Source organism: Vigna angularis, chromosome 7, assembly GCF_016808095.1.
Source record: "Vigna angularis cultivar LongXiaoDou No.4 chromosome 7, ASM1680809v1, whole genome shotgun sequence".
Taxonomy (NCBI): domain Eukaryota; kingdom Viridiplantae; phylum Streptophyta; class Magnoliopsida; order Fabales; family Fabaceae; genus Vigna; species Vigna angularis.
In genome coordinates this window covers 23,657,066-23,684,134 of record NC_068976.1, presented here as the reverse complement: position 1 = coordinate 23,684,134, position 27,069 = coordinate 23,657,066, and the positions used below count along the sequence as shown (strand labels likewise).

The window sequence follows — 27,069 nt, the reverse complement described above, 5'->3', positions numbered from 1 at the left end:
ATTCGTTATTAATTATCTAAACTCATACATGAACGACGAGCTTGTTTGACAATATTGGTCAATCTTGATGATTTATACTGTACATTAATTAATCACCAAACTATAATTAACCTTCAGGTAATAGTCATACGGTACGTCAAATATCCAAACTTAAAATCAAAGTCTCTTCTTACTTTGAATCACTTTGTTCCAAATTATTCTTTTGTTTGACCTGGATATTTTATATTTTCTTACATGATTATTTTTAGCTGATTTATGGCCCACAATAATCTCTCCACGGTTTCAATGAAACTTTCCTATTGGTAAGTGTGCCAAAGAAAAAGAACCCATTATTCAACTGTGCAAAGACCGCAAGCGTTCCAGTTCAAAATCAAGCAAACAATGGTCACAAAAAGCGAAACTAATTAAAACATGTTTTTCAGTTATAATAATATTAACCAACTGTATAATACTCATTGCTATATAAACCCTGAATAACCAACAAAGGTTGTCATCCGAAACCAAAGACACATAAAGTTGGCAGCAATTTAGTGTGAGAAGAGAATGAGTGTGGAGGTTTTAGACGGCACGACCATAGTGCGTTTCGTGGAGGACGAGGAAGCGTTCGGAGAGTGTGTGAGGGAGCTGTTCTGGCAGCTGGACACGGACAAGGATGGTGTTCTGTCGTACGCGGAGATGCTGAAGGAGTTGCAGAGGATGAGGGTGTTGGAGATTCATTTTGGCGTGGACGTGAAGCATGAGCCTGAGGAAGTGGCACGTGTGTACGAGTCTATGTTCTTGCAATTCGACCATGATCTGAATGGAAGGGTTGACATGGAAGAGTTCAAGGAAGAAACGAAGGAGATAATGCTTGCCATGGCCAATGGGCTTGGGTCTGTTCCTGTTCAGATGGCTCTGGAACACGATAGTCTTCTCATGAAGGCAGTTCAACGAGAGTGCTCCCCAAAAATTTCTGCATAGAGAACCAAATCAATATCTGTCACTCTATTTATATCCGCTTTCTCATTTTTTTTTTCATTCATGCTTTCTATTTTTTCTGTTTTTCTTTAAGTGAAGTATGGAGTTTTGTCAGAAAATTACAGAAATGAACAAAATTTTAAAAATTACGCGATGTAGGTAAATTGTCTAATAAATTATATAAAGAAGTCGTGCATCTTCACAAGTTTGCTTCTGTGATCGCTTTTATTTTTGTCTTATTGAAAGTTTTTTGAGGCCTTGAGACTTCAACACAGAAGTCGTTAGGGATTGGAGACTTTGAGTTTTAAATAGAAAAGTCGTATGGGGTTGACGAGATATAAGGATTTGTCGTTTTGAGTAGACGATTTTCAAATTGGTGTGTTGAAATTTGGAAATTGTGTGGAGGTGCACAACTTTAATGTTAAGTGGTATTTTAGTGTCTGCATGGTAATCGATTAAAGACACTAGGTAATTGATTATAACTTCAATTTGAGTTTATTTCGTCCTCCTGTTGTTGTTACTATGGTTGTTTCAGTGGTATTTTTGGTTTCTATCTGTTAATTGATTACAAACATTTGTATATTTTAAAGGAACAAGTTTAAATTGGTTGTTTTTCTAAAATTATGTTTTTTTATAGTATATAAATTATTGTATGAAAATAAAAGAATTTGTTACATATGTATTAAAACTAGTAATATATCTTATTAGGTAATATAGTATATATTAAAATTAATTTATTATGTATATTTTATCTGCTTAGGAACCATGGTTTTTACAAGAAGAAATAGATTCAAAGATTTGAAATGTAAATATATATTAATAATAAGTTACGATACTAAAAGAGAAGGAATAAATTTTGTAATAGAAATATACAACAAATTTTATTGATGAAATGAATATGTTTTATTATGATCTTCATTCCGACAGTAATTTTTTTTACTTATCTTTGAATTTGATTTATTTACCAATAATAGTTGAAACGATCTTTTTTTATCTTTAGAATCAAATTATTTTATGGAAATAGATGAGTTGGTCTTCATTTAATTTAACATGAGTTATTTGCATTGAGTCAAGATTTGTGTGATCTTGAAAGAATAGTGTTGAGAAATAAGTGTGAAGTGTCTTAGTCTTTTTAGTAACATTATAATTTGTTTTAGATAACTCTTAATTTTATTTATACTCATTATTATCGTGAAGACAACGAGTTCGACTTATTTATTAGAGTTTGATTCAACCATAATAAATTTTGTATTCATTGTTGATGTGATATTGCTTAATTGGAACTCTTGCCTACTTAGACACAAATTAGTCAACAAGTTCAATTTCAAAAGCTTCACTAGAATGCACCAATGCTTCAACAACATCTTGTTCCTCATATATCATGCCCTCAATGTCATTTATAATATATCTTATTAGAGGTTTATCAACCATGGATTGAAAAGAAGATCCTACAAAATTCAAAAAATGCATTATAACAAAAGTAGAACATGAAAATATTGAATAAAGTGATCACTAAATTAATGGTGAGAGTGTGTTGTGGCTTCTTTGTGACAAAGAGATAACAAATCTCTTCTTTTGTTTTTCTTGTTGTAACCGTTGTTAGTTGTTATTTTCTTTTTATTTGTATATAAACCTTTTGTGTTTCTGATTTGTATACATTATATTCTCTTCAATAATCATGAGAAATCCTCTTTTGACCATTTTGTCAAATACTATCATGGTATCAGATTGAAAATCTATGTTTCTCTCATGGCCACTCAAATTTCTTTCTTCGATCATCTTTCTAACCCTGTCCACCCTTTATTTCTCTATCCTGGAGAAAATCCAATCCTAAATTTTGTTACCCCTCCTCTCTTGGGCACAAATTTTCAATAATGGTGGCATGATATGCTTGTAGCCCTAGAAACCATGAACAAAAAATTTGTTCTTGGTACCATTCCTTATCTTCCCCTTGACTATGTTCTTCATGAAACATGGAAAAGATGTAACAAGATGGTGATGCCATGATTGACACGTTCTATGTCTCTTCCCATCAAACAATTTGTCATGTGGGTGGACTCCACTTATAATCAATGGTTTCTTCATCAGTTAGACATTGACAATGCTTTCCTCCATGGTGATTTAACCAAAGAAATCTACATGAAGCCTTCTCTTAGTCTTTGTCCTTCTAATCCTAATTTTTTTTAAAAGCTTCAGAAATCGCTTTATGGTTTAAAACAAGCTAGCAGGAATTAGAATCACAAGCTAACATCTGAGTTACTATCTCTCAGGTATACACAAAGTTCAGCTGACCATTCTTTGTTTATCAAACATTCTTCCTCTACTATCACCATCATTCTAGTATACATTGGTGATATCCTTGTATTTGGAAACAACCTCTATAAAATTACATCTATTAAGAATCATCTTCACAACAAGTTCCACATTAAAAACCTTGGAGATCTCAAATATTTTCTAGGTTTTGAAATTGCTATGTTTAAAGTTGGATTGTGTATAAATCACAGAAAATATTATTTTGAATTGATTTTTGAAGCTGGTATGTTGGTATGTAAACCAGCCATTACACCCTTTGGTCCTTCTGTAAAACTGCATGTTGATGAAGGAACTCTCCTCACATATCCTTTTTCTTACCGTAGTTTAATTGGAAGGTTAATCTATCTCATCAATACGAGACCCGACATTACTTTTGTTGTCCAACAACTTAGCCAATTTGTCTCTTCTCCATGACAACCTCATATGCAATAAGCCATGAGAGTTATTAGGTACTTAAAAAATGCTTCTGGTTTTAGATTGTTATATGTTGCTGATAATTTCTTTAGAGTTAATGCTTACTCTAATTCTAATTGGGCCACTTGTGCTACCACTAGAGGATCTATCTCTAGTTTATGTATCTTTCTTGGAATTACTCTCATTTTTTGGAAGTCAAAGAAACAAACATTGTTTCTAAATCCTCCTTTGTAGTCGAATATAGGTCTTTAGATTCTCTAACGTGAACTTCAATGGTTGCACTACTTTTTAAAAGATTTCCATATATCACACTCTAGTCCCTACTAGTCTATTGTGACAATAGTTATGCTATGCACATTGTAAAAAATCTCACATTTCATCAGAAAACCAAATATATAGACATAGTCTACAACATTACTAAACAAAAGTTTTAAGATGGTCTTATCAAATTTCTTCCTGTGTCTTCTGTCAATCAAGTTGTTGATGTTCTTGCAAAACTCCTATATTCTTTTTTGTTTAATATTATTGTATCCAAATTAAACATATATAATATTCATGTTCACATTGAGGAGGGTGATGCAAAGATAACATATCTCTTTTCATGTTTTTCTTATTGTAACCACTAGTATAGTTATTATCTTCCTTCGATTTCAATATAAACCATTTGTGCCTCTGCTTTGTATACATTCTATTCTCTTCAATAATCATCATAAATTTTCTTTTTGAGCATTCTGTCAAATACGATTACTCTGTGACACAATTTAATACATGAGATTTGAGTCTGTTTCTCTCATAATTTATGACAAGATATAATTTAATTAAAGCCATCACTGAAAAGTCAAATCCTAAGAAAACCTAAGCTGTTATTTGCAGGTTACATAGAAGTTCTGGTTGTTGGTCAATTAAAAGTTTAAAAGAGAATCTGAAATTTCCATAACATTACCCGTGCACCTCCAAACTACTTCCATGGAATGTGTTCAATGTGTTGGTTTCTTGGTCACACGATGTGCAGTGATTGTATTTAACTCGATAATTGATTGGATTTCGGCACCATGTAGGTTACTTTCAAGCTTGGGAGAATCTGTGACTTTCACTGTTGATGCACATGCATTGATTCCATGGCACTGGTCGAAGACGCAAGCCCCACACAACATTCAAGTCCTGCACTCCTCCTCGATTTCCAATTTTCAACACACCAAACTCGTCATTATATGTTGTGATCTCTTACCCGAATTCCTATTTATTGACTTTTGTTTCGAGGACCTATTTATTGACTTTTGTTTCTTCGATATCCTCGAAGACAAAAATTAATATTACTTTTACATTCATTTAATACATGTTATAAAAATAAAATAATAAAAAAAAATATAAATTTTTTATTGTTTTAAGAAAGAAGATAATAAAATAATAAAATAATAAAATAATATTTATTTTTATATTCATTTGTTACAGTAATAAAATAATTATAAAAAGTAAATTTTTGTAATTTAAAAAAGATAATAAAAAGTAAAAAGAAATAATATAAAATTAATGTAAAAATTATTTATTAAAGCATCAGTAACACATAAGCAAACTCGTACGGGTGCGTGACTTTTTCATATAGTGTTGTTTTCCACATGACTTATCTATGTCTTGTAGTTTTTTAAAATTTTGTCATTTGCATACTTTTCTGCCAAAACGGCATCGTTCACTTAGAAAAACCCTTTTTTTCTCTATTTTCATTATCAATCACAAATTCAAATCCATCTTAAATATTTTGCACGCTCATTCTGATTTATGATTATCATTACTGTTAGTATTAAATATCTGTTATTGGTCTTGTTGTCGTGGTCTATATTAATAATACATAATAACTAAAATCTAAACAAAGACAAGGTAAACGAATTTTGGTTCACTTGTATAAGGATGACTTCGAATTTGTTAGATAGTTTAAAGTCTCCAAAGTGAAAATGCATAATTATTAAATTCTGAAGTAAGGAAAATAATAGAATATTCATGGAGAAAACAAAAAGGTTTTACTCTTCAATTCAATCACAAGCTAGCAGCAGATACGGTAATTTTATTGATTCTTACAATAACTACCTTAAAAGTGATATAAATGATAGTTGGTTCATATAAGAAAACAATACTAGCATTAGATAATTATTAAACTTTAAATCAATGAGAAACTAGACTATCAATGTAAAAAAAAATATCATTTTATATAAACTATTATATCTAATAACTTTGTTAACTTTATAAAAATTTATATTTATAATATATATCCATTATATAGCATATATTAATTACGATTATCTATTATATAAATATAACTTAATGTAAATTTATGAAAATAAGTGTTGTGAAAACGGATTAGAACTCGTGAGATAACTCGGTCTACACCATATTAAGACCGAGTTAAGGTAAAAAAAAAAAATCGATACAAGTCAATTTTAAACCCAACTCACTAAGAATTTGGTTTATTCGGGTTGAACTCATGATGAGCCGGTTTGACTCACCAACCCACCTAATTTCTTTAATAAGTATTTTTTGTTGAATTAGTCATTTTACAAATATTAAAACGGAGGCTCGCGGGATTATTTTTGTATGGAATAAGTAAACAACATAAAATATTTACTAATCTATACTTAGTAACTCAATTTTTATGTAAAACAAATTTAAATTGTTATGAAACTACTAAAAATTTTGTTGAGAAGATTTTGTGATATCTTTATGTGAATTTGTGATATCTTTATGTGAACGAAATCTTATATTTAATTGATCATAAATATAATCTAAAATCTCCTTTGTTTAGATTTCAATAGAAAATTTTTGTTATTTTTTTAATTAAAAAAAATATATATAATTAAGTGAATTAGTTAGACAACCTATTTAATTCACCAACCTGTGATATGCTAAATCGAACTCAAATTTTTTCTACTCGTTAATAAGTAAATCGAATTGGAATGATTTACTAAGTAGTCCACCCATAGTGAATCGATCCGAATTGAACCGATAACTCGTAAAATTACAAATTCCTTTAATTGATACTCGACACCTTTTTCATATGATGTTTTGTTTGAACCGCCGAACCCTTGATAATAGTCTTGATAAGTGGTGGTTTCCACGTACTTATAATTGAAAATAGTTTATTGTATGAAAATTTGATTGCTCTTAGATTGATTTGGTTCGCTAATTTGATTTATAATCTAACAAGTCTTCCGTTGATCTATTAAGAATTTGCTTCACATATCTATCGTACTTCGAAGTGAGCCCACGCAGTCACGCTCATCACTCGTTCCATCTCCCCGTGCTTAAATACTATTTTCAATTTCCAAACCTAATTTCCAATCATAACACAGTATGAAATGGAAGAAAAATAGACAAAGACCTCCACACCCACTCACACTTATAATACAAACAAAATTATTGTTTAATTTTTTGCAGAAAAATCAGTAAAGGCATTGTCTTTCTTGTCTTAAATGTTAAAGTACTGAATTTGTTCTCACCAACCAAAGTTGATAAAGTATTTTATTTCTAAACCATGAGTATCATTATGTGATAAGATCCATTTTCTCATCAATTGTTATATCATTTAAATTTCTATACAAATTTTTAATTTTACTTAGATGATATATAAATATTATTGTTTAAAAATAAATGTTAAGAAAACAATTTAATTATATTTGTAACACCCCGCACAGACTCATATATATATATATATATATATATATATTTTTTTTTTTTTCTCTTGGTATTATAAAATTTTCCTTCAAAATGTTATTCACATATTTCTCATCGAAACTCACACATATAAAATTGAATCATAATATAAATTATTTTAAATAAATTATAATAATAATAATAATTTGTATAATGTTCATGTATATTTTTATTTTCTATTTATAATATTTATATATGGAATAAAAATATGTATTTTCCTGATTTTGAATATAAATATTTTTAATTGTTTGTATTTTGAAATTTTAGAAGGAGAAAAACGAAGGTCAGACATTTTAAAAGTATAAAACTACTAAAACATTACGTTACTTGATAATCAAACTATTAGATGAAAATAAAACTATAAAAGACAAGAGATCTACCTTAACAGAAAAATCTAATTTACCCATATGCTTCATCCTTACCTCTTACTGAAACAACAGAAAAGACTGTCTCTATGTTACACTATTAAGGTGATCATCATAAAAGAGAAAACAACGCATAGACATACAAGAACAAAAGCAAGGGTAAACTAGTGGTAAAACAATTTATCTTAATCAAATAAAACTCCATCATACAATTATATTACACACACAAATAAACATCCATCCTAAATATGTCACAGACTTAGACTTGACCATCCAGATATAGTATGAATGTCGAGTTACGGTGGTTCATGTACTTGTGGTGGTCTCCAACAATACCCATTCAAAACCAATTACCAATACCAACCTATATCATCCACAAGGTTAGTTTGTCAACACCTATGACCCTAACCAGTGACCATAGACTAAGACCTCCTACTACTCTCCAAGACATAATGATCCATCTCTACTTAAGATGGGGGTTATTGAGAGCGTCAGGATAAACCTCCAGATTAACTCCGATCATTCATACAAATAATACTATAGGAACCACCATGTAACCTCTCCACAAGTCATAGAATTGCGTTCATCAACCATTCATTTAATTCATGACATTCTCATCACAACACTCATATCCATCATTTAAACATATTCATACATTAAAGAACTAGAAACACACAAGTCATTAAAAATTATATAATAATTCAAAGTTTCTTCATAGCAGCTTGATATCCACATTAGGTAAGCAAAACAGCTTGGAGACATTCACTAACAACTCTAGAACGGTCTAAAACCCAAAAATGACTTAAAGAACGTCAAAAACTTATATTCGAAACCAAAAAATTGAGATTTCCAAAACCTAAAAAACTCAAAACTAGTACAGTGGCGCTTAGGGGGCGCTCAAGCGAGTTCCTCTCGCGAGAAGGGAGCCTAGAGGGCCCTCAAGAGTGCCTGGGCGTGATCTTCTCAGAAAAAGGGTGCCCAAGGGGCGCTTTTGGGTGCCCAGCACTGCATTAGGTTCTAAAACTCTTCTATTATGAATTTGGTGACCATCTACACAAGTTTAAATGATTCCTAAACACTCTTAGGCACTAAGAAACATCTAAAAACAGACCTCTAACTTGAATTGACCACTCTAAACCCAAATTAACCATTTTAGACTACCTAAACTCAGTTCTATCCCTTATTCTACACTAATTTCAACAAACTAAAGGCTTAAACAGGTCTTAAATGACTCAAACACAAACCTTAAACTCCCCAATTCAATTCCAACCCCTTACATCAACATATGACTAACTAAACCTCCAATTTACACTTAAAACTACTCAAACACTAACCATTGACCACCTTTTTTGGTTCTGGATAAGTTTCCACCCAAAACATACTGCTAACAAATTTCAATTGACCTCATAACAGACCTTGAAAAAATGTTTCCTTACACCAGTACATATCTCACAATTTCATCTATTAAAACCCTTCCCTTTTACTCTTAAAACCCAATTATTTGATCATTCACCACCCTAAACAACTTGGCAGTCAAATAAAACCATCCAAACAAATTTATAACATGTAATTCATAAGAGCAACAACATCACAAATTTAACCACAGTTAGAACAAATCATCAAATTAACTAAACATACTTAATTACCTAAATTAGCATAACAAAATTCTTGAAATTCTAAACTCAATCAATTTAAAAAACATACAAGCATCAAACTCATTTATCCAACGTCAATTAAAAATAGATATCTAATTTCCCTTACCTTATACCGATCAATAAAACTCTAAAAGATCCCTGTCTTAGAGTTCAAGGAACTCTAAAAATACTTACAGAACGTCGAATTGAAAACAGAATGAGTCTTTAAGACTTTATATTACCAGAGAATTAGAAAGAGAAATACTAAGACGCATGTGAAATTTCACGTGATTTCAAATTAGGAACGAAAGAGAAAAATAATCGAAAATTACTTGCTCAATTATAGAAATTGACCGGATAAATGTGAAGATTACTCCACCGTGATCTCTTAGGAGTTTCCTAATCGTCAAACAGATGATCAGGAGCTAAAATCTTTAAAGAAAAGATAGAAAATTCTAGAAAAATATTTTCTAAAAAGATTATACGTTTTAATGGTAAAACTCGTTTATAATAAAACTATTTATAATAAAATCATTTAATATTAAAATTGTAAGAACCGTTTTTTTTTGTGGTGGGGGGGCATGGTGGGGACATGGTGGTCGCCCACTGATGAATCATTATTTTATTCACTTCATTTAGTTTATTGTGCTAGAATTAATCAGGGAATTGTGCTTAATTGTCCAGTATTTTCCCATTTTACTGAATTGAGCCTAATCCGATCAGAAATTCTTATTTTAATTAATTTGAATTATCTGAAACGAATGATTTACATTATTGAGTGCATGAAAAATTTTGGAAAATATTTTTGGACATTTAGACTTTCTGTACAAATTCCCAATTCCTCTCGGGTAATCGTTTACAGGGGCAGAAGTGCCTAAAAGTCAGTTTTTTTGCCAATGGTGACCTGTGTTCACCTGACTGAGTACCTGTGTTTGACTTTCTGTACAAATTTGCAATTCCTCTCGGGTAATCGTTTACAGGAGTGCTGTAAACGATTACCAGTGCTGCGTGAATGTTGTGTCAACTTGTGTGTCTTCGTTTGAGTTCAATTCTTATCCGTTTTGCATGCAATTTTTTTTCATAGTTTCGTATGGATGTCTATTTTTACGTATAGTTTTTACTTTGATAGAATTATTTCTGTAATGTTCCCAGTAATTGTTTTACTCTTCTATGTCAGTCCAGTGCTGCATGAATTTTTTGTCAACTTGTTTGTCTTCGTTCGAGTTGAATTCTTATCCGTTTTCCATGCAATTTTTTTTCATAGTTTCGTATGGATGTCTAGTTTCACGTATAGTTTTTCCTTTGTTCAAATTCGTTCTGTGCTGTTCCCAGTAATTTGTTTACTCCACTGTGTCAGTCCAATGCTTACTGTTTGAGTAACTTCTACTTTATTTGCATTGATTGCTTGTTGTTTGGTATTTGTGGTGGCTGGAATATCAAGGTATTGGCTTAGAGATGCATCTCACAGTTGAAATGAATTGGAAACCAAGCACATAAGCACACAAAGTTTTACGTGAATATTGTTGCACAAACAATGTACATGGATGATGGAATTAAGCATGAAGGTGCTGCCACAAATTATCTGAATTTGTCACACTCTTCCAATTCATACATGAAGCACATAAAGAATTATTTTTGGAACATCTTTGGTGTGTCACATGAAGCATCCAGCCAAGGAGAGCATGTGACAAGTAAACCCAAGGCAAAGGAAGCAAAAGAAAATGTTGGGAAATGCACATTCTCGGTAACTTGTGTCCAACCACTTTTGACAATTTGTTAGCACATGGAAGAACACATCTTCACGTGAAGCATGCTCCCCACCATTCAGAATTTCAGCAAGCCATCCAATTCTTAATTATTTTTCCTACAACCAACACACACACATTCTCGGTAGCCAACTCAAATGGGAATCTTGTTTTCCATTATTTTAAAAGGCACATGCTCATGGAAAGGCTTAAGTGAAGTGGAGCACCAAGGGAGTGCACACTCTCGGCAAATGGAGTCTTGAATCCATTTGGTGGATGATGACTTGGAATCACAAATGCTGAAATTGGTCCACCATGCATGCATTCACAAGAGAATCACCGAGACTCACAAGCTTCACATGCCACAACTTACATCCACTTCCATTTAACAATCAAATTTAATATGAAGAAGAGTTGTGGAAGAAGGTTGTTGTGCCGAGAAGTAGAGAAGAAGGAAGGGCCACCACTTATTGGAAACTCACGACCTTGGTGCAGCATAAAAATATTCAGCCATTCATACCTTCACATGGACATGGAAGCCAAAGGAAGAAGCACATGCAAAAAGAGCTTCATCCAGCAGCAACTTCATACGTTCCAGCTACACCACTCCTTGGTCCAGCAGCTAAGTCAGGAGTGGAGGTGGGTCATTAATCTTAAGTGCTTCAACCACCAAAGGGACAACATCATCATCATCTAAGTGAAAAAAAAATACTGCACGAAGAGAAGACTAAAGAAGAATGACACGGATATAAGGAAGAGGAGATCATATTTTGGGGTTGGTTGGTGGGATGGAGAGGAGAGGCCGTGAGCTCATGGTGGGAGGATGAAGAAAACAAATCACTGCTGGGATGGAGGATGATGCTTGGATTCTTGTTGTCTTCTAAATTGGTGTTGTACATCTTTCCATTTAAGTTTTTGTTCATTTGTTGTTATATTCATCTTAGTATTCTATAAACTGTAATTTGTATTTTGTTTGTGCAAGTTGATGTTGTAATTTTAGAAGCTTTGTAATTTCATTTTGGGAAGTGTTTTTCCTTCTTTTGATTTATGGTGCAAGGTCTCGGCTTGTTTAAGAGTTATTCTCCTTCTTTCATTTTGTTTTCTATGCAATTTTGTTGAATCTTTTTAGTGTTTATGCATAGATGTTCTAGGCTCTTTCTCTTTTAATACCTCTTTGATTTTAATTTAATTAGTGATGAAAGAAAGTCTTGGTGTCATGGCTGGAATGGTAAGCAATTTGATTGAAATTGAAGAAGTAAATTAGGTAGAGTAGGTGTGTACGTAAAAGAGCTCTTTTCCTTGTAGAAATCATCATTTTCTTCTAAAAATTCATTAGCATTTAGTCCAACATGTGGACCTCTTCTTGTATTATGTTTTTGTCTTTTCATGAGCTGTTTTGGAGAAGAAGTGTCATGGCTGGAATGTTGTGTACGTAGGTGATGTGGAGAATACAATTTAATTTGCTTTTCATTTAGAAATGTAATTGAAGTTGAAGTAAATGTTTTCTTTGTAAAATTGAATTGGTATGGATGTTGGATGTTTACGGTTTTGGATGTCCATTTGCAATTATCCTTTCAATGAAACCAAGCAAATTTGTCACGGCACATGAGGTAATTTTTAGAAGCATTTCAAATTCTGTTTTTAAATTTCCAGATTTTACTGTTTTTTTTTACTGCTGTAATTTTATTTATGTTGTAATTTAATTTCAGTTGTTGTTTTATGCAATTTAATTTCTGCTTTTCTTTATTTTTGGATGTTGATCATTTACTGTAATTTTATTTTCTGTATTTTACTGCAGTTATTTTTTTTATTCTGTTTTTACTGTTTTCTGTATTTACTGTTTTCTGTATTTTTGTTTTCTGTATTTTGCTGTTACTGTTTTACTGATTTTGAAAATTCTGTACTTACTGTTTTTACTGTTATTATTTACTGCTGTAATTTCATCTTTTTTCTGTTTTCACTATTTTCTGTATTCACTGTTCACTGAAATTTCGTTTTTACTGTAGTAATTTCGTTTTTACCGTTTTAATTTTGTTTTACTGTACTGCGTTTTACTTCATCGTATTTATTTCAACGTTTTTAAAATTCAGTCACATTTAATTTTCATCGCAAAAATAATCATTTCAAACCCCCCCACTTCGTGTGTGATCTGAGACTGAACCACAATATTGGTCCTTGAGAGACGACCTAGGAGTCACATCCTAGCTATACTGCATTATTTTTGTTGCATCGAATTTGTACGCGGTGCGACCCGCGTGCCAAATTTTGGCGCCGCTGCCGGGGAGCAAACGGTTCAGTCTTTGGTTTTTTGTTGTGCCATTATGTGTTGTGTTTTGTATTTAGTTGTTGTTTCTTAAAAAAAAATAATTAAAAAAAAAAAAACTGTAATTTTTATTTTTACTTCATGTTATGCTTTCGTATAATCTTTGCATGAAGTGGAAGTCCAGGTCTGAGACAGATTTTGAACTAGAATAGAGAAAATGACGGATTCTCAAGACTGGACGTATAAGCTGATCAAGAAGCTTCCCAAATTCCATGGATTGACACATGAGGATCCATACAGGCACTTCAAGGAGTTTTATTCGATGTGCTCATCCATGAGGCCGGTTGGTGTTTCAGAGGAGGAAGTACATATGAGAATGTTTCCAATGTCACTTCAAGATGAAGCAAAAGACTGGTTCATATACCAGTATCCTTTTAATAGTTGGCAGGAAACACAACAAAAATTCCTCGACAAGTTTTTCCCAGCAGAAAAGGTGATCAGCATTAGGAGGAAGATAACTGCCATTGAGCAGTTTAAAGAAGAAAGCCTGGCAGATTATTGGGAAAGGTTCAACAGGCTCTGCACAACTTGTCCAAACCACCAAATTTCAGAGCATTTGCTCTTGATTTATTTTTATGAAGGGCTCCTGGACAGTGAAAGGATACTTGTGGATACAACTGCTGGTGGATGTTTGATGGATAGAACCCCAGAAGAAGCAAGGAAGTTGCTCTGCAAGCTAGCTGGTGAAAATCCAATTGAGGTAACAAATGAAGAACCTGAGCAGCCTGTTCTGGATTCTGACACTGATAGCCCTGAGGACGCAGTTGATGACTTAGAGATTGGTAAAGAAATTTTCAATGAGCAAAAACAGGTTTATTCTGAACCTGATATTCCAATTTTACCTGATTTGCATACACATTCAAATGCTTGTGATTTGATGCACACTGATCATATAGGGTTTGTAACTGATACAGATACAGATTTGATTAACCATTCTAAAATTTTTAATTCAGTGTCAGCCATTGAACCCATTGGTCAAAGTCGCGTCAATTTTGATTTTGAAAGAGAAACTGTGCAATCTGATGATTTTATAGAGTTAGGACTAAACTTTGATTTAACACAGTTTTCTGAAAATTTTGGGGTTGAAAAATGGGGTTTTCTGGGCTTCTCTGGAATCTGCGCGATTCTGCAGAATTCTGCAGAATGCGCGTACGTCCAATTTTGGTGATTCAAAATTGGACGTTCGTCCCAACAGTGCTCGACCAAATAGTGGTCGGCCTAACGTTCGTACAATTCTGGTGAAACCGGACGTTCGTCCAATTTGTTGAGTGTTCGGCTTTTGAGTGTTAGTGAGCGTTCGGCTTTTGAGTGTTAGTGAGCGTTCGGCTTTTGAGTGTTAGTGAGCGTTCGGCTTTTGAGTGTTAGTGAGCGTTCGGCTGATGAGTATTAGTGAGCGTTCGGCTTTTGATTATTAGTGAGCGTTCGGCATTCAAGTGTAAGAGAGCGTTCGGTTTTTGGGTGTAAGTGAGCGTTCGGTATTTAAGTGTTTCGTTGAGCGTTCGTCCTCAAGTGTTTTCGTTGAGCGTTCATCCTTAAGTTTTTCGTTGAGCGTTCATCCTTAAGTTTTTCGTTGAGCGTTCATCCTTAAGTGTTTCGTTGAGCGTTCGTCCTTACTGTTTCATTGAGCGTTCGTCCTTAAGTGTTTTCGATTGAGCGTTCGTCCTTAGTTTTCGTTGAGCGTTCGTCCTTGGTTTTGTGAGCGTTCGTCCTTGGTCTGGTGAGCGTTCGTCCTTGGTATTGTGAGCGTTCGTCCTTGGTTTTGTGAGCGTTCGTCCTTGGTTTTGTGAGCGTTCGTCCTTGGTTTGGTGAGCGTTCGTCGTTGGTATTGTGAGCGTTCGTCCAAATAGTGATATAGTGAGCGTTCGTCCAAATAGTGATATAGTGAGCGTTCGTTCAAATAGTGATATAGTGAGCGTTCGTCCAAATAGTGATATAGTGAGCGTTCGTCCAAACAGTGATATAGTGAGCGTTCGTCCAAATAGTTATATAGTGAGCGTTCGTCCTAACAGTGATATAGTGAGCGTTCGTTCAAATAGTGTTCGTTCAAATAGTGCCCGTTCAAATAGTGCTCGTTCAAATAGTGCTCGTTCAAATAGTGCTCGTTCAAATAACGTTCGTTCAAATAGCGTTCGTTCAAATAGTGTCCGTTCAAATAGTGCTCGTTCAAATAGTGTTCGTCCAAATAGTGTTCGTTCAAATAGTGTTCGTCCAAATAGTGTTCGTCCAAATAGTGTTCGTTCAAATAGTGTTCGTCCAAATAGTGTTCGTTCAAATAGTATTCATCCAAATAGTGTTCGTCCAAATAAGGTTCGGTAAACAGGGTTCGGTTCCATGGTTATTTTTGCTCTTATTTTAAGTGTGCAATGTGTTTTGTATATATATATATATATATATATATATATATATATATATATATATATATATATATATATATATATACTCTGAGGTAAATTCATGTGAAACAAAAATATGTGAATGCATGAGTTGTGATAAAATTACTGTGATAAATGTATTTTATTATGTTGATATGAAATTGTGCATTTGATCACGAAATGATTATTACGGGGAGAGTTAAATAGAGGTGTAATGTGAGTTGAGGAATATGAGTATGGCATGAATCTCATGGAGAGATTCTATAAAATTATAGTATTAGTGTGTATGTTGATGTTGAGGGTCCCGTAGTTGGAGGTTATCCTGACACTCTAATAATCATCCAGTCTCATGTAGAGAAGGATGAATTATGTGGTGAAAGGAGCAGGAGGTCCTGGTCTATGTTCCGATGTGGTCATAGTGAGGGGACTAACCTTGTGAATGGTATGAAGTATTTTGGAAGTGTATTTGTAAGGAAAAGTAGAAGTCATCACAAGTGCATAACCTCCCGTGACCGCTCATCAACGTATCATCCGGATGAGTGTCTAGTAGGAATTGTGGTATGATGGTATATGAGAATGTCTGACATAAATTTTATATGATGTTTTTATCAAAGCATTTATGCATGTTTTATAATTGTGGTGTTGCATGTTAGCTCACCCTTACTTGTTTGTTTGTGCCGGAAAACTATTTTTGCGATGATCGTATAACGTATTTGTTATACGGGAGCAGAGGAAGGATTGTCGCATGATCTGGTGTAGATGAAGGAAGATTTGGAAGAACAGATTAGCGGGATTCAATGATATCTCTGCAGTCAACTATGAGCTTAAACTTATGTATAGATTTAAGTTTGAGGTTACATGGTGTTAATGTAATTGTATTATTACAATATTTTAAATTTTGAATTTTAAAGGGAGAATTTTTTGGGATGTTACATTAATGGTATCAGAGCAGTTCATCCTTAGGATGACCTCTGTGTTGTGGGTTTGCCATGTCTTCTCTGTGAAGAATTGAGTGTAAATGGTATGATTTACCATTTCCTCCGAGTCTATATTGTAGGGTGTGTATCTAACTAGAAGTTTTGAGAACAGAAAATATCTTGATAAGAGTAATGAGGGTGCACACTCATGACTTTTACCATAGATGATTTTCCTTTCTTAACTCGGAAGGTTAGAGTTTTGAAAGAGTTAGAACTTCAGTGTTGTTTCCTATAGTAATTGTTGTCTTGTTCTTGCTGTAGGTGGTAGTGTTATGTGCTCTATAGTAGTAGTAGAGGAATGCATATTCAAGGACAACTTGAGTTGTATACCTTTAGTGGAATTGATTTAAGCCGTTGAGACAAGTTCTTGCAAGATAGGAGTTAGAAGACTAAAAGTTAAGCTTCGGAGGGCGAGTGAAGATATTGGAGTTTAGGAGTAATGTTATGAGTGAAGAAAATTTCAAGAAAACAAAGTCAGAAGATCTTATATCGTAGCAAGAAGTTCAGAGGTTAGATTAACGGAAGCTTTGGATAAGCATGGTTGTAACAAGGTTTGAGAAATGAGTTGGGTTTAGTATATCAGTAACGTCAGCAGTCGGAGGAAAGGGAAGTGTTGGTGAGAAATAGAGTAACGCTGTGAGAGTTTGGTAACATGAATCTGGGTATCAGTGATGGCTGGAATTCGAATAAGAAAATGGTGGATGGCCTAAAGTTTAAGTTAAGAAAGGAATAGGAAATTCTATAGTGGACTAAGGGGAATAAGTATCAAGAAAGGAAGTAGAAGGGGAAGATTTTGAGCGGCAGTCGAATAAGACAGAATATGAGGTCTTTGAAGAAGAATGATGTATTGTTAAGGTCTTAGGATTAAGTGAAAAATTTGAAGGAGATGATGAAGTTTTATCAGCAAGTGGATGATTCAGAGTCAGTTTAGTTGGATGTTTCAAGATTAGTAGTTCACGCAGAAGAAAGGTTTGAGCATAGGGTAAGATGAAAGGTTTCAAACGGGGAAGACAAAGGTATGTCTCTGTCGATCGGTGTCTGGAGGCAAGACCTCCTGGGAGATAATACTTGCTTCTTAGTGTTGTCACCTATGGAAGCGACTCAAGTTTCAGATCATGCGATGCAGGAGAGTCAGCATGTAGACCTAGCAATTGCGGATGACTTATTAGACGTGAGCATGAAGATCACCTCAGGACAGTGCTTGGATTACTTAGAGAAAGAAGATTGTATGCAAAGCTGTCCAAGTGGGAGTTTTGGATGAAAGAAGTTTCTTTTATTGGGCACGTAAGTGCAGCTAAAGGAATTTCTATAGATCTCGCTAAAGTGGAATCGGTACTTCAGTGGGAAGAGACCTAAGATTGTTGCTGAGGTTAGGAGCTTCGTGAGTTTAGCGGGCTACTATAGTCGTGTTGTTGAGAGTTTTTCCCTGGTTGTGGCGCCGTTAACACAACTGACTAGGAAGGATCAACTTTTGGTTTGGACAGACCATTGTGAGACTAGCTCCTAGTTGACTAGTGCATCCAGTGTTCTATATATCTTAACTGAGAAATACACGTTCAATCCTTCTCGCGTGTTTGGAGTTAAGAGTGTACAAGCCAGAAAGGATTTGTCAGTTCAAGTGCGAGTAGTAAGGATTGAGGACGAACTATCGATCGATTCAAGGTCATTTGGGATGGTATAACACAAAACTCTACCTGGAAGTTGGAGGATGAGATGGGAGAAACCTACCTTGAATAGTTTTAAATAGGCACAATTTTCGGGGACGAAAATTTTTGTTATTGGGGAGAATGTAAGAACCGTTTTTTTTTTGTGGTGGGGGGGCATGGTGGGGACATGGTGGTCGCCCACCACTTGCATTATTGAATGCAATAATTGGAACGCATGATTGGAGTGCAATGATAGGAAGGGGAGAAACAGGGGGGTGGTCTGAGGGGGGCATCTACTCTCTGCTGTCATGGCCGTGTGCTTCCTCTTCCAACTCAAGCTGTTATGTTCTTATATGGGTTTCTTGTAAGATCCTTGAAAATATTTGTTAGTTACTAGAAAAAAAAAATTAGTGAATAGTAAAAAGTGAATAGTAAAAAAAATTATTTTTGGAAAGGATAAGTGTTACACGTAGCTTTGAGATCAGAATTCACCAATTTGCAAATAAAAAATTATTTTTGCAATAGTAAAATGAATAAAAAAATGAATAGTAAAAATGAATAGTAATTTTTTTTACTATAAATAGCCAAGGGGGGGAGGCTGGAAATTTACACCAAAATTCTAGAGAAATTGTGAGAGAAGAGAGTTGGAGTAAATTCTAGTTGAAGAGGGGAAATTCTGGAAGTTTCTGGAGAACGGTTTGAGAAGAGGAAACTAAGTCTGGAATAGAGGTAAGGGGAGCTAACTTTGAGTATTTCCCTTTGTATTATCTTGAGTTTTGAATATGCTATATTTTGCTTTTTTCTGATCTTAAATCTTGAATATGGAGTATTTTGTTTCTGTATGATCTTGAATTTAAATGAGAGTATGCTTTTGTGTTGACATCCAAGTGTGATAGTTGTAAAATGTGATGTTGATTATGTTATGCCATTTGTATGTTATTAGTTGTTTATTTTTGTATTTTGGAAGGATTAGAAATTGTCTAACCGGCTCTGCCAGATTCAATTTCTTGTTTCCCCAAACATTTTATTGCTTTCCTTATTTATTTTTATTGTATTTTGGAAGGATTAGAAGTTGTCTAACCGGCTCTGCCAGATTCAACTTCTTGTTTCCCCAAACTATTTATTGCTTTACTTATTTATTTTATTGCATTTTTGGAAGGATTAGAAGTTGTCTAACCGGCTCTGCCAGATTCAACTTCTTGTTTCCCCAAACATGTTAATGTTCGTGTTATTTAATTATATTGTATTTTTGGATGAATTAGAAGTTGTCTAACCGGCTCTGCCAGATTCAACTTCTTGTTTCCCCAAACATGTTAATGTTCGTGTTATTTAATTATATTGTATTTTTGGATGGATTAGAAGTTGTCTAACCGGCTCTGCCAGATTCAACTTCTTGTTTCCCCAAACATGTTAATGTTCGTGTTATTTAATTATATTGTATTTTTGGATGGATTAGAAGTTGTCTAACCGGCTCTGCCAGATTCAACTTCTAGTTTCCCCAGACATGTTAATGTTCGTATTATTTAATTATATTGTATTTTTGGATGGATTAGAAGTTGTCTAACCGGCTCTGCCATATTCAACTTCTTGTTTCCCCAGACATGTTAATGTTCGTGTTATTTAATTATATTGTATTTTTGGATGGATTAGAAGTTGTCTAACCGGCTCTGCCAGATTCAACTTCTTGTTTCCCCAGACATGTTAATGTTCGTGTTATTTAATTATATTGTATTTTTGGATGGATTAGAAGTTGTCTAACCGGCTCTGCCAGATTCAACTTCTTGTTTCCCCAGAAATTTTATTGTCTTATCTATTTTTTTTATTGCATCTTTGTGAAAGGATGAGAAGTTGTCTAACCGGCTCTGCCAGATTCAACTTCTTGTTTCCCCTGAATTTTTATATTAATATTATTTTGATGGTAAGGGCAACTAATTATTTTTGTATGAATTTATAAATATACGAATGTTGAACTGGTGTTCTCTTGCGAAACTGTTTTATGACTTTTATTATATTGGGTGTTATAACTGAAAATGTTAAATTGTACATGTTGAGATGCGATGAATTTATTGAATGAGTTTGTTGGCTGAAATTGATCTTGTTGGAAGGTCTGGAGTAAGGGTTCTGTAATTGCTTATATATGAGTATTAAATAGATATGCAGATACTGTTTGAGGTTGTTGTGAGAGGAAGTAAAAATATTAAAATTAGGCATTTTAGATTTAGAGCATAAGACAACATGGTAGATAAATTAAATAAATAAATTGATTAATTATTGAGGGCCTCCGTTTGTTGGTAGGATAGAGGAACCTTAAAAACCTGAGTTGGCACATCCCTGATCATAGAGCAGCCCTGGCCTGGTCCAGTCAGTTGTGACTAGTCATATGTGCTGACGTCGAAGGTGAGTTTGATGCGTTCAGACATCTGGGTCCTCTTCGGTGACCAATTGGAGTAAAGAAAAATTTCTACTAGGATGAAAATAAAATAAAACAAGTTGATTGTAGATGCATAATATTATCATGGTAAAAATTTCATATATATTTTATTTATTATTACATTGAGCCCAGACTTTAATATGTAGTTCCTACGATATGTTGATATATTTTGGTTGATCCATGATCTTTGTTTGGTGAAAATATGTTGAGTCATACTCGTTATGGGCAAAATGAGTTTACAATATGAAGCATAATATATGGTAATATGTTTAATTTATTGATACCAAAACGGGTTATTATGAATTCTTGATTAAAGAATGAACATGATTGAGTTAGGTGGATAAGAGGGTATGAATTGTTGGTTTTATGAAATGTTGGAGTGGATATGAGAAATCATTACTTATGAAATGATGTTTACTACCGGGAGTAGTATGTTTGAGTTATACCATGAGAGTTTGGTATGAGCAAAGTAACACCTGAGGTTTATGAAAGCAGGCAGAAAGTAGTCTGACCATAAGGCTTTGACATAAACATATGATTCGTAAGTTATATAGAAGCAGGCAGAGAGGGGTCTGACCATAAGGCTTCAGCAAGTAAGACATAGTATATAAGTGAGGCTTAAGGAAGCAGGCAGAGAGCGGTCTGACCATAAGGCTTCATGAGTAAGCATGGTACACTTGTAAGATTTATGGAAATGGGAAAGATGACTTTGATAATGACGAATTAATGACATCGGAATAATGATATTTTATCAATTGCAGAAATACGTGATTAAAATATTTTTATTACAAGTTTAATGATTTTATGATAAGGTTGGCTTACCCTTATTTGTTTGTACTATGATCATATAACTCATGTTATATGTGATTAGATAATGTTGCAGATGCGGTTGAACAAGCTTAGAGATGAGAGAGATGCGGGGAAAAACTTTCAGGGATTTTTGTAAAAAGAATAAATTTGTATTGGGAAGATTATGTTGTGTAAAACTTATAAGTTGAAATTTCAATGGTGAAAACTATATTGTTTAAAGTTTGTAAGTTTGGCATTGTACTTTGGATTAAATGAAATAAAGTTTGATTGTTTATAAGAGATATCAAATTAATTTAGTCTCTACTATCAGTAATACCCTTTAAAATAAAGTTTGATTGTTTATAAGAGAAATAGTAATACTTCTCTTCTTTGCTTCCAAACTATAATTCTCGTCAAGTCCGTGAAGCTTACTTCACGCTGCTGCTGGATACTTTCGGAGGTCCTCTTCTTTATTCCAAAACATTGTGCTTGGGGAAAACCAGGTAAGGGGGGGCTGGATTACCTTCTTCAGATGCTTTATGTGTTAGGTGTACGGATTGAATTATGCATGGTTGGTTGTGTTGAAACTGTGTTATGCTATTTGGAATTGACTTGGGTGAGTTTGAATTGTTATAATTGATCAATGGGAAGTAATTTATGTATGAAACCTTGTATGCTTTGGGTTGGACGGAAATCTGGAAATTTTGGGGTTGAAAAATGGGGTTTTCTGGGCTTCTCTGGAATCTGCGCGATTCTGCAGAATTCTGCAGAATGTGCGTACGTCCAATTTTGGTGATTCAAAATTGGACGTTCGTCCCAACAGTGCTCGACCAAATAGTGGTCGGCCTAACGTTCGTACAATTCTGGTGAAACCGGACGTTCGTCCAATTTGTTGAGTGTTCGGCTTTTGAGTGTTAGTGAGCGTTTGGCTTTTGAGTGTTAGTGAGCGTTCGGCTTTTGAGTGTTAGTGAGCGTTCGGCTTTTGAGTGTTAGTGAGCGTTCGGCTGATGAGTATTAGTGAGCGTTCGGCTTTTGATTATTAGTGAGCGTTCGACATTCAAGTGTAAGAGAGCGTTCGGTTTTTGGGTGTAAGTGAGCGTTCGGTATTTAAGTGTTTCGTTGAGCGTTCGTCCTTAAGTGTTTTCGTTGAGCGTTCATCCTTAAGTTTTTCGTTGAGCGTTCATCCTTAAGTTTTTCGTTGAGCGTTCATCCTTAAGTGTTTCGTTGAGCGTTCGTCCTTAGTGTTTCGTTGAGCGTTCGTCCTTAAGTGTTTTCGATTGAGCGTTCGTCCTTAGTTTTCGTTGAGCGTTCGTCCTTGGTTTTGTGAGCGTTCGTCCTTGGTTTTGTGAGCGTTCGTCCTTGGTTTGGTGAGCGTTCGTCCTTGGTATTGTGAGCGTTCGTCCAAATAGTGATATAGTAAGCGTTCGTCCAAATAGTGATATAGTGAGCGTTCGTTCAAAAAGTGATATAGTGAGCGTTCGTCCAAACAGTGATATAGTGAGCGTTCGTCCAAATAGTGATATAGTGAGCGTTCGTTCAAACAGTGATATAGTGAGCGTTCGTCCAAACAATGATATAGTGAGCGTTCGTCCAAACAGTGATATAGTGAGCGTTCGTTCAAATAGTGTTCGTTCAAATAGTGCCGGTTCAAATAGTGCTCGTTCAAATAGTGCTCGTTCAAATAGTGCTCGTTCAAATAGCGTTCGTTCAAATAGCGTTCGTTCAAATAGTGTCCGTTCAAATAGTGCTCGTTCAAATAGTGTTCGTCCAAATAGTGTTCGTTCAAATAGTGTTCGTTCAAATAGTGTTCGTCCAAATAGTGTTCGTCCAAATAGTGTTCGTTCAAATAGTGTTCGTCCAAATAGTGTTCGTTCAAATAGTGTTCGTCCAAATAGTGTTCATTCAAATAGTATTCATCCAAATAGTGTTCGTCCAAATAAGGTTCGGTAAACAGGGTTCGGTTCCATGGTTATTTTTGCTCTTATTTTAAGTGTGCAATGTGTTTTGTATATATATATATATATATATATATATATATATATATATATATATATATATATATATATATATATATATATATATATATATATATATATATATATATATATATATATATATATATATACTCTGAGGTAAATTCATGTGAAACAAAAATATGTGAATGCATGAGATGTGATAAAATTACTGTGATAAATGTATTTTATTATGTTGATATGAAATTGTGCATTTGATCACGAAATGATTATTACGGGGAGAGTTAAATAGAGGTGTAATGTGAGTTGAGGAATATGAGTATGGCATGAATCTCATGGAGAGATTCTATAAAATTATAGTATTAGTGTGTATGTTGATGTTGAGGGTCCCGTAGTTGGAGGTTATCCTGACACTCTAATAATCATCCAGTCTCATGTAGAGAAGGATGAATTATGTGGTGAGAGGAGCAGGAGGTCCTGGTCTATGTTCCGATGTGGACATAGTGAGGGGACTAACCTTGTGAATGGTATGAAGTATTTTGGAAGTGTATTTGTAAGGAAAAGTAGAAGTCATCACAAGTGCATAACCTCTCGTGACCGCTCATCAACGTATCATCCGGATGAGTGTCTAGTAGGAATTGTGGTATGATGGTATATGAGAATGTCTGACATAAATTTTATATGATGTTTTTATCAAAGCATTTATGCATGTTTTATAATTGCGGTGTTGCATGTTAGCTCACCCTTACTTGTTTGTTTGTGCCGGAAAACTATTTTTGCGATGATCGTATAACGTATTTGTTATACGGGAGCAGAGGAAGGATTGTCGCATGATCTGGTGTAGATGAAGGAAGATTTGGAAGAACAGATTAGCGGGATTCAATGATATCTCTGCAGTCAACTATGAGCTTAAACTTATGTATAGATTTAAGTTTGAGGTTACATGGTGTTAATATAATTGTATTATTACAATATTTTAAATTTTGAATTTTAAAGGGAGAATTTTTTGGGATGTTACAAAAATAACTAAATCTAACTATCTTATCATTTATGAGATTTTAATTATAAATATATAAAAAGTTAAGAATAGTATATAAATGAAAGATTTCCATTTGAACATTGGTAAAAGAAAATAAATAGAATTTAGAAAACCCCACACGGAATCATTATAGCAATTTGAATAACGTATACTAAATTGACTTCAAGCAGCGCCAATTTGGAAACTCGTGATGCAAGTATAATAAATAAATAATAAAATTATTAATTGTTTAAGTTATAGTACTATTAATTAATATTTCCTATCTTATATGTTATTCAGAGTGTGAATTCGTATAAATTTGTGTTTCAATTTTTTAGTTTTATTCATTGACTTATAAAGAAAATTTATAATTGCTATTTTATTATTATGTTTTTAAAGTTTAAATATTTTAAAAATTAATTTTTTGCGTAATATGATTATAACAATCTCCAAAACTTAAAAATAAATATTTTGCAATCTATTGATTGAAAGAGTTAAAAGAAATATAATATTTTTTTAACTAATCTTAAACAACTCAATATGTACTAAAATAAGATAATCTGGGAGTTGAATTGAAAATTAGAAGAAAAAAAGATCTACTTAAACTCCTGATAACAAATTGATTGATAGTAACATTACAGAAAGTGCCAACTTCAATAAGCAAGATATATTGACGAAGACCTCATCAATAATGCATTTATATATGATTGTGACAAATTAGTCTCACATTCAATTACCAAGTCTAGCCCCAAATTACAAGGCAATTCTACTTCTCATTTTTCTCTTTTAAATTAAATTTCAACTTTTGTTTGTATAAGTTAATGATTATGTACTTTACCCTGTTATTGAATATGAATAACATTAATAATTACTTTTAAAATAATCTTGGGAAAGATTAACAAATTTATCATATTTGATGATTTTCATCTCAATGACTATGTAAAACTGTTTTATATGGTAAATAAATAAACCAGTTTTTCTTTTCTTTATTTCGATTTTTTTTTACATAATGCATGTATCTATCTATATTCTAAAGGTGAAGAGGCGTTATCTATAAAAATAGTGCTGAAAGTTAATTAAAAAAGAGACGTGTTCAACATATTTGGACCACCAATTAACATCCATATTTCTCTCTATATATATATCACATTATCTTGTTATATCGACATTATTGTAGTTTCTGCTTTTTCGTGCTTCTCCAACAGAGCATAAAGTTATTGCAACCTTAGGCTTCATTATCAAACATGAAGGTGATATACTTGCAATAATTAATAAACGTCTAAATCACAAGGTATATGATATATATGTGAATAATTCTATCTGTATTAATATATACGTTCATGCATGATGCAGAAAATAGTTATAAAAATGCATGTGGCGAGTGAGAAATGCAGAAAGAAGGCTATGGTAATTGCAGCTGAATGTCAAGGTGCATGTGCCATGTTGAATAAAAACTAGGTGTAGCCATAGTGTCTATATAAATCTTGATTCATAACCAAAATGTATGTGTACTATGAAACATGCAGGTGTGGAATCAATAGAAATAGATACAGAATGCAGTGAAATTGTGGTAACTGGAGATGAAGTAGATCCTTTTTGCTTAACGAAACAGATGAAAAAGAAGTTCCGCCATGCTACCCTGATACATGTGGAAAATATAAAAGGAGGAGTTGAGGAGGATGGCCAAGAAGAAGAAGACGAAACCATACCAGAGAAAATTTATCCTCCGTCTTGTGCAATATGTAGCACCTCTATCATTCAACCTGCTTTCACATTTTATGAATACCCTAATAACTGCTCCATCCTCTGAGCTATTAATTACCTCTCATGATTGTATGAAGAACGACAAAACCACGTTCATGAATAAAAGCCTAAAGGCTGGATTGAATAATAATAATTAGGGTTGAAATTTCTATATTGTGATGACTTTATGTAAAATAAGATATTTTGTAATGTGAGTGAAGCTAGTTTCATTTGGTAACCTAAATTTCAATTAGTTTCATTTTTTAACCTAAATTTCGATCAGTATCTATGTAGAACATGGAAATTTATGGACATAAAAAAATGCACTTTTGCGACCATGGTTTTTGGTTGATAAATAAGTTAATATTTTATATATAATCGTTATTGTTTTTACTTTTGATGATGGTTATTTAATCAATTGTTAAAAATTCATAAAAATTGTAATTTTTAACCGCGTATTTTTTTACTACAGTTATTTGTTAACAGTCCTCAATCAATATCATAAAAATAAAAAGGTATTTTTACACTACTACTACAACCTTTTCAAGAAGTTGATTTTCGTTCAAATTCCTTAGTCTTCGTATATTTAAAAACAAGATTAAGTTTAACGCCGTTAAATCTAATATTATACTTAAATATACAAAAATATAATAAACTTTATCATTTT

The 27,069-nt window shown here is 33.4% G+C and overlaps 2 protein-coding genes across 2 annotated transcripts; both read left to right on the top strand.

Moving 5' to 3' along the window:
• The first annotated feature begins 401 nt into the window (after positions 1–401).
• On the top strand, positions 402–1,103 carry LOC108337909 (uncharacterized). Its single transcript, XM_017574498.2, has one exon. It carries the CDS (start codon positions 544–546, stop codon positions 958–960), a length of 417 nt encoding a protein of 138 aa, XP_017429987.1. The 5' UTR covers positions 402–543; the 3' UTR covers positions 961–1,103.
• A 24,847-nt stretch (positions 1,104–25,950) lies between these two features.
• Positions 25,951–26,566, top strand: LOC108336560 (disease resistance protein RGA5). The gene is made up of 2 exons (XM_017573035.2): positions 25,951–26,088; positions 26,186–26,566. The coding sequence occupies exons 1-2, from the start codon at positions 26,004–26,006 to the stop codon at positions 26,467–26,469; spliced, it is 369 nt and encodes a 122-aa protein (XP_017428524.2). The 5' UTR covers positions 25,951–26,003; the 3' UTR covers positions 26,470–26,566.
• The last annotated feature ends 503 nt before the right edge of the window (positions 26,567–27,069 follow it).

Excerpts from the sequence above, each read along its gene's own strand:
- LOC108337909 (XM_017574498.2), top strand. The coding sequence starts at position 544 with ATGAGTGTGGAGGTTTTAGACGGCACGACCATAGTGCGTTTCGTGGAG.
- LOC108336560 (XM_017573035.2), top strand. The coding sequence starts at position 26,004 with ATGATGCAGAAAATAGTTATAAAAATGCATGTGGCGAGTGAGAAATGC. Across the intron at positions 26,089-26,185 it reads AATTGCAGCTGAATGTCAAG|GTGTGGAATCAATAGAAATA; the intron begins GTGCATGTGCCA and ends TGAAACATGCAG.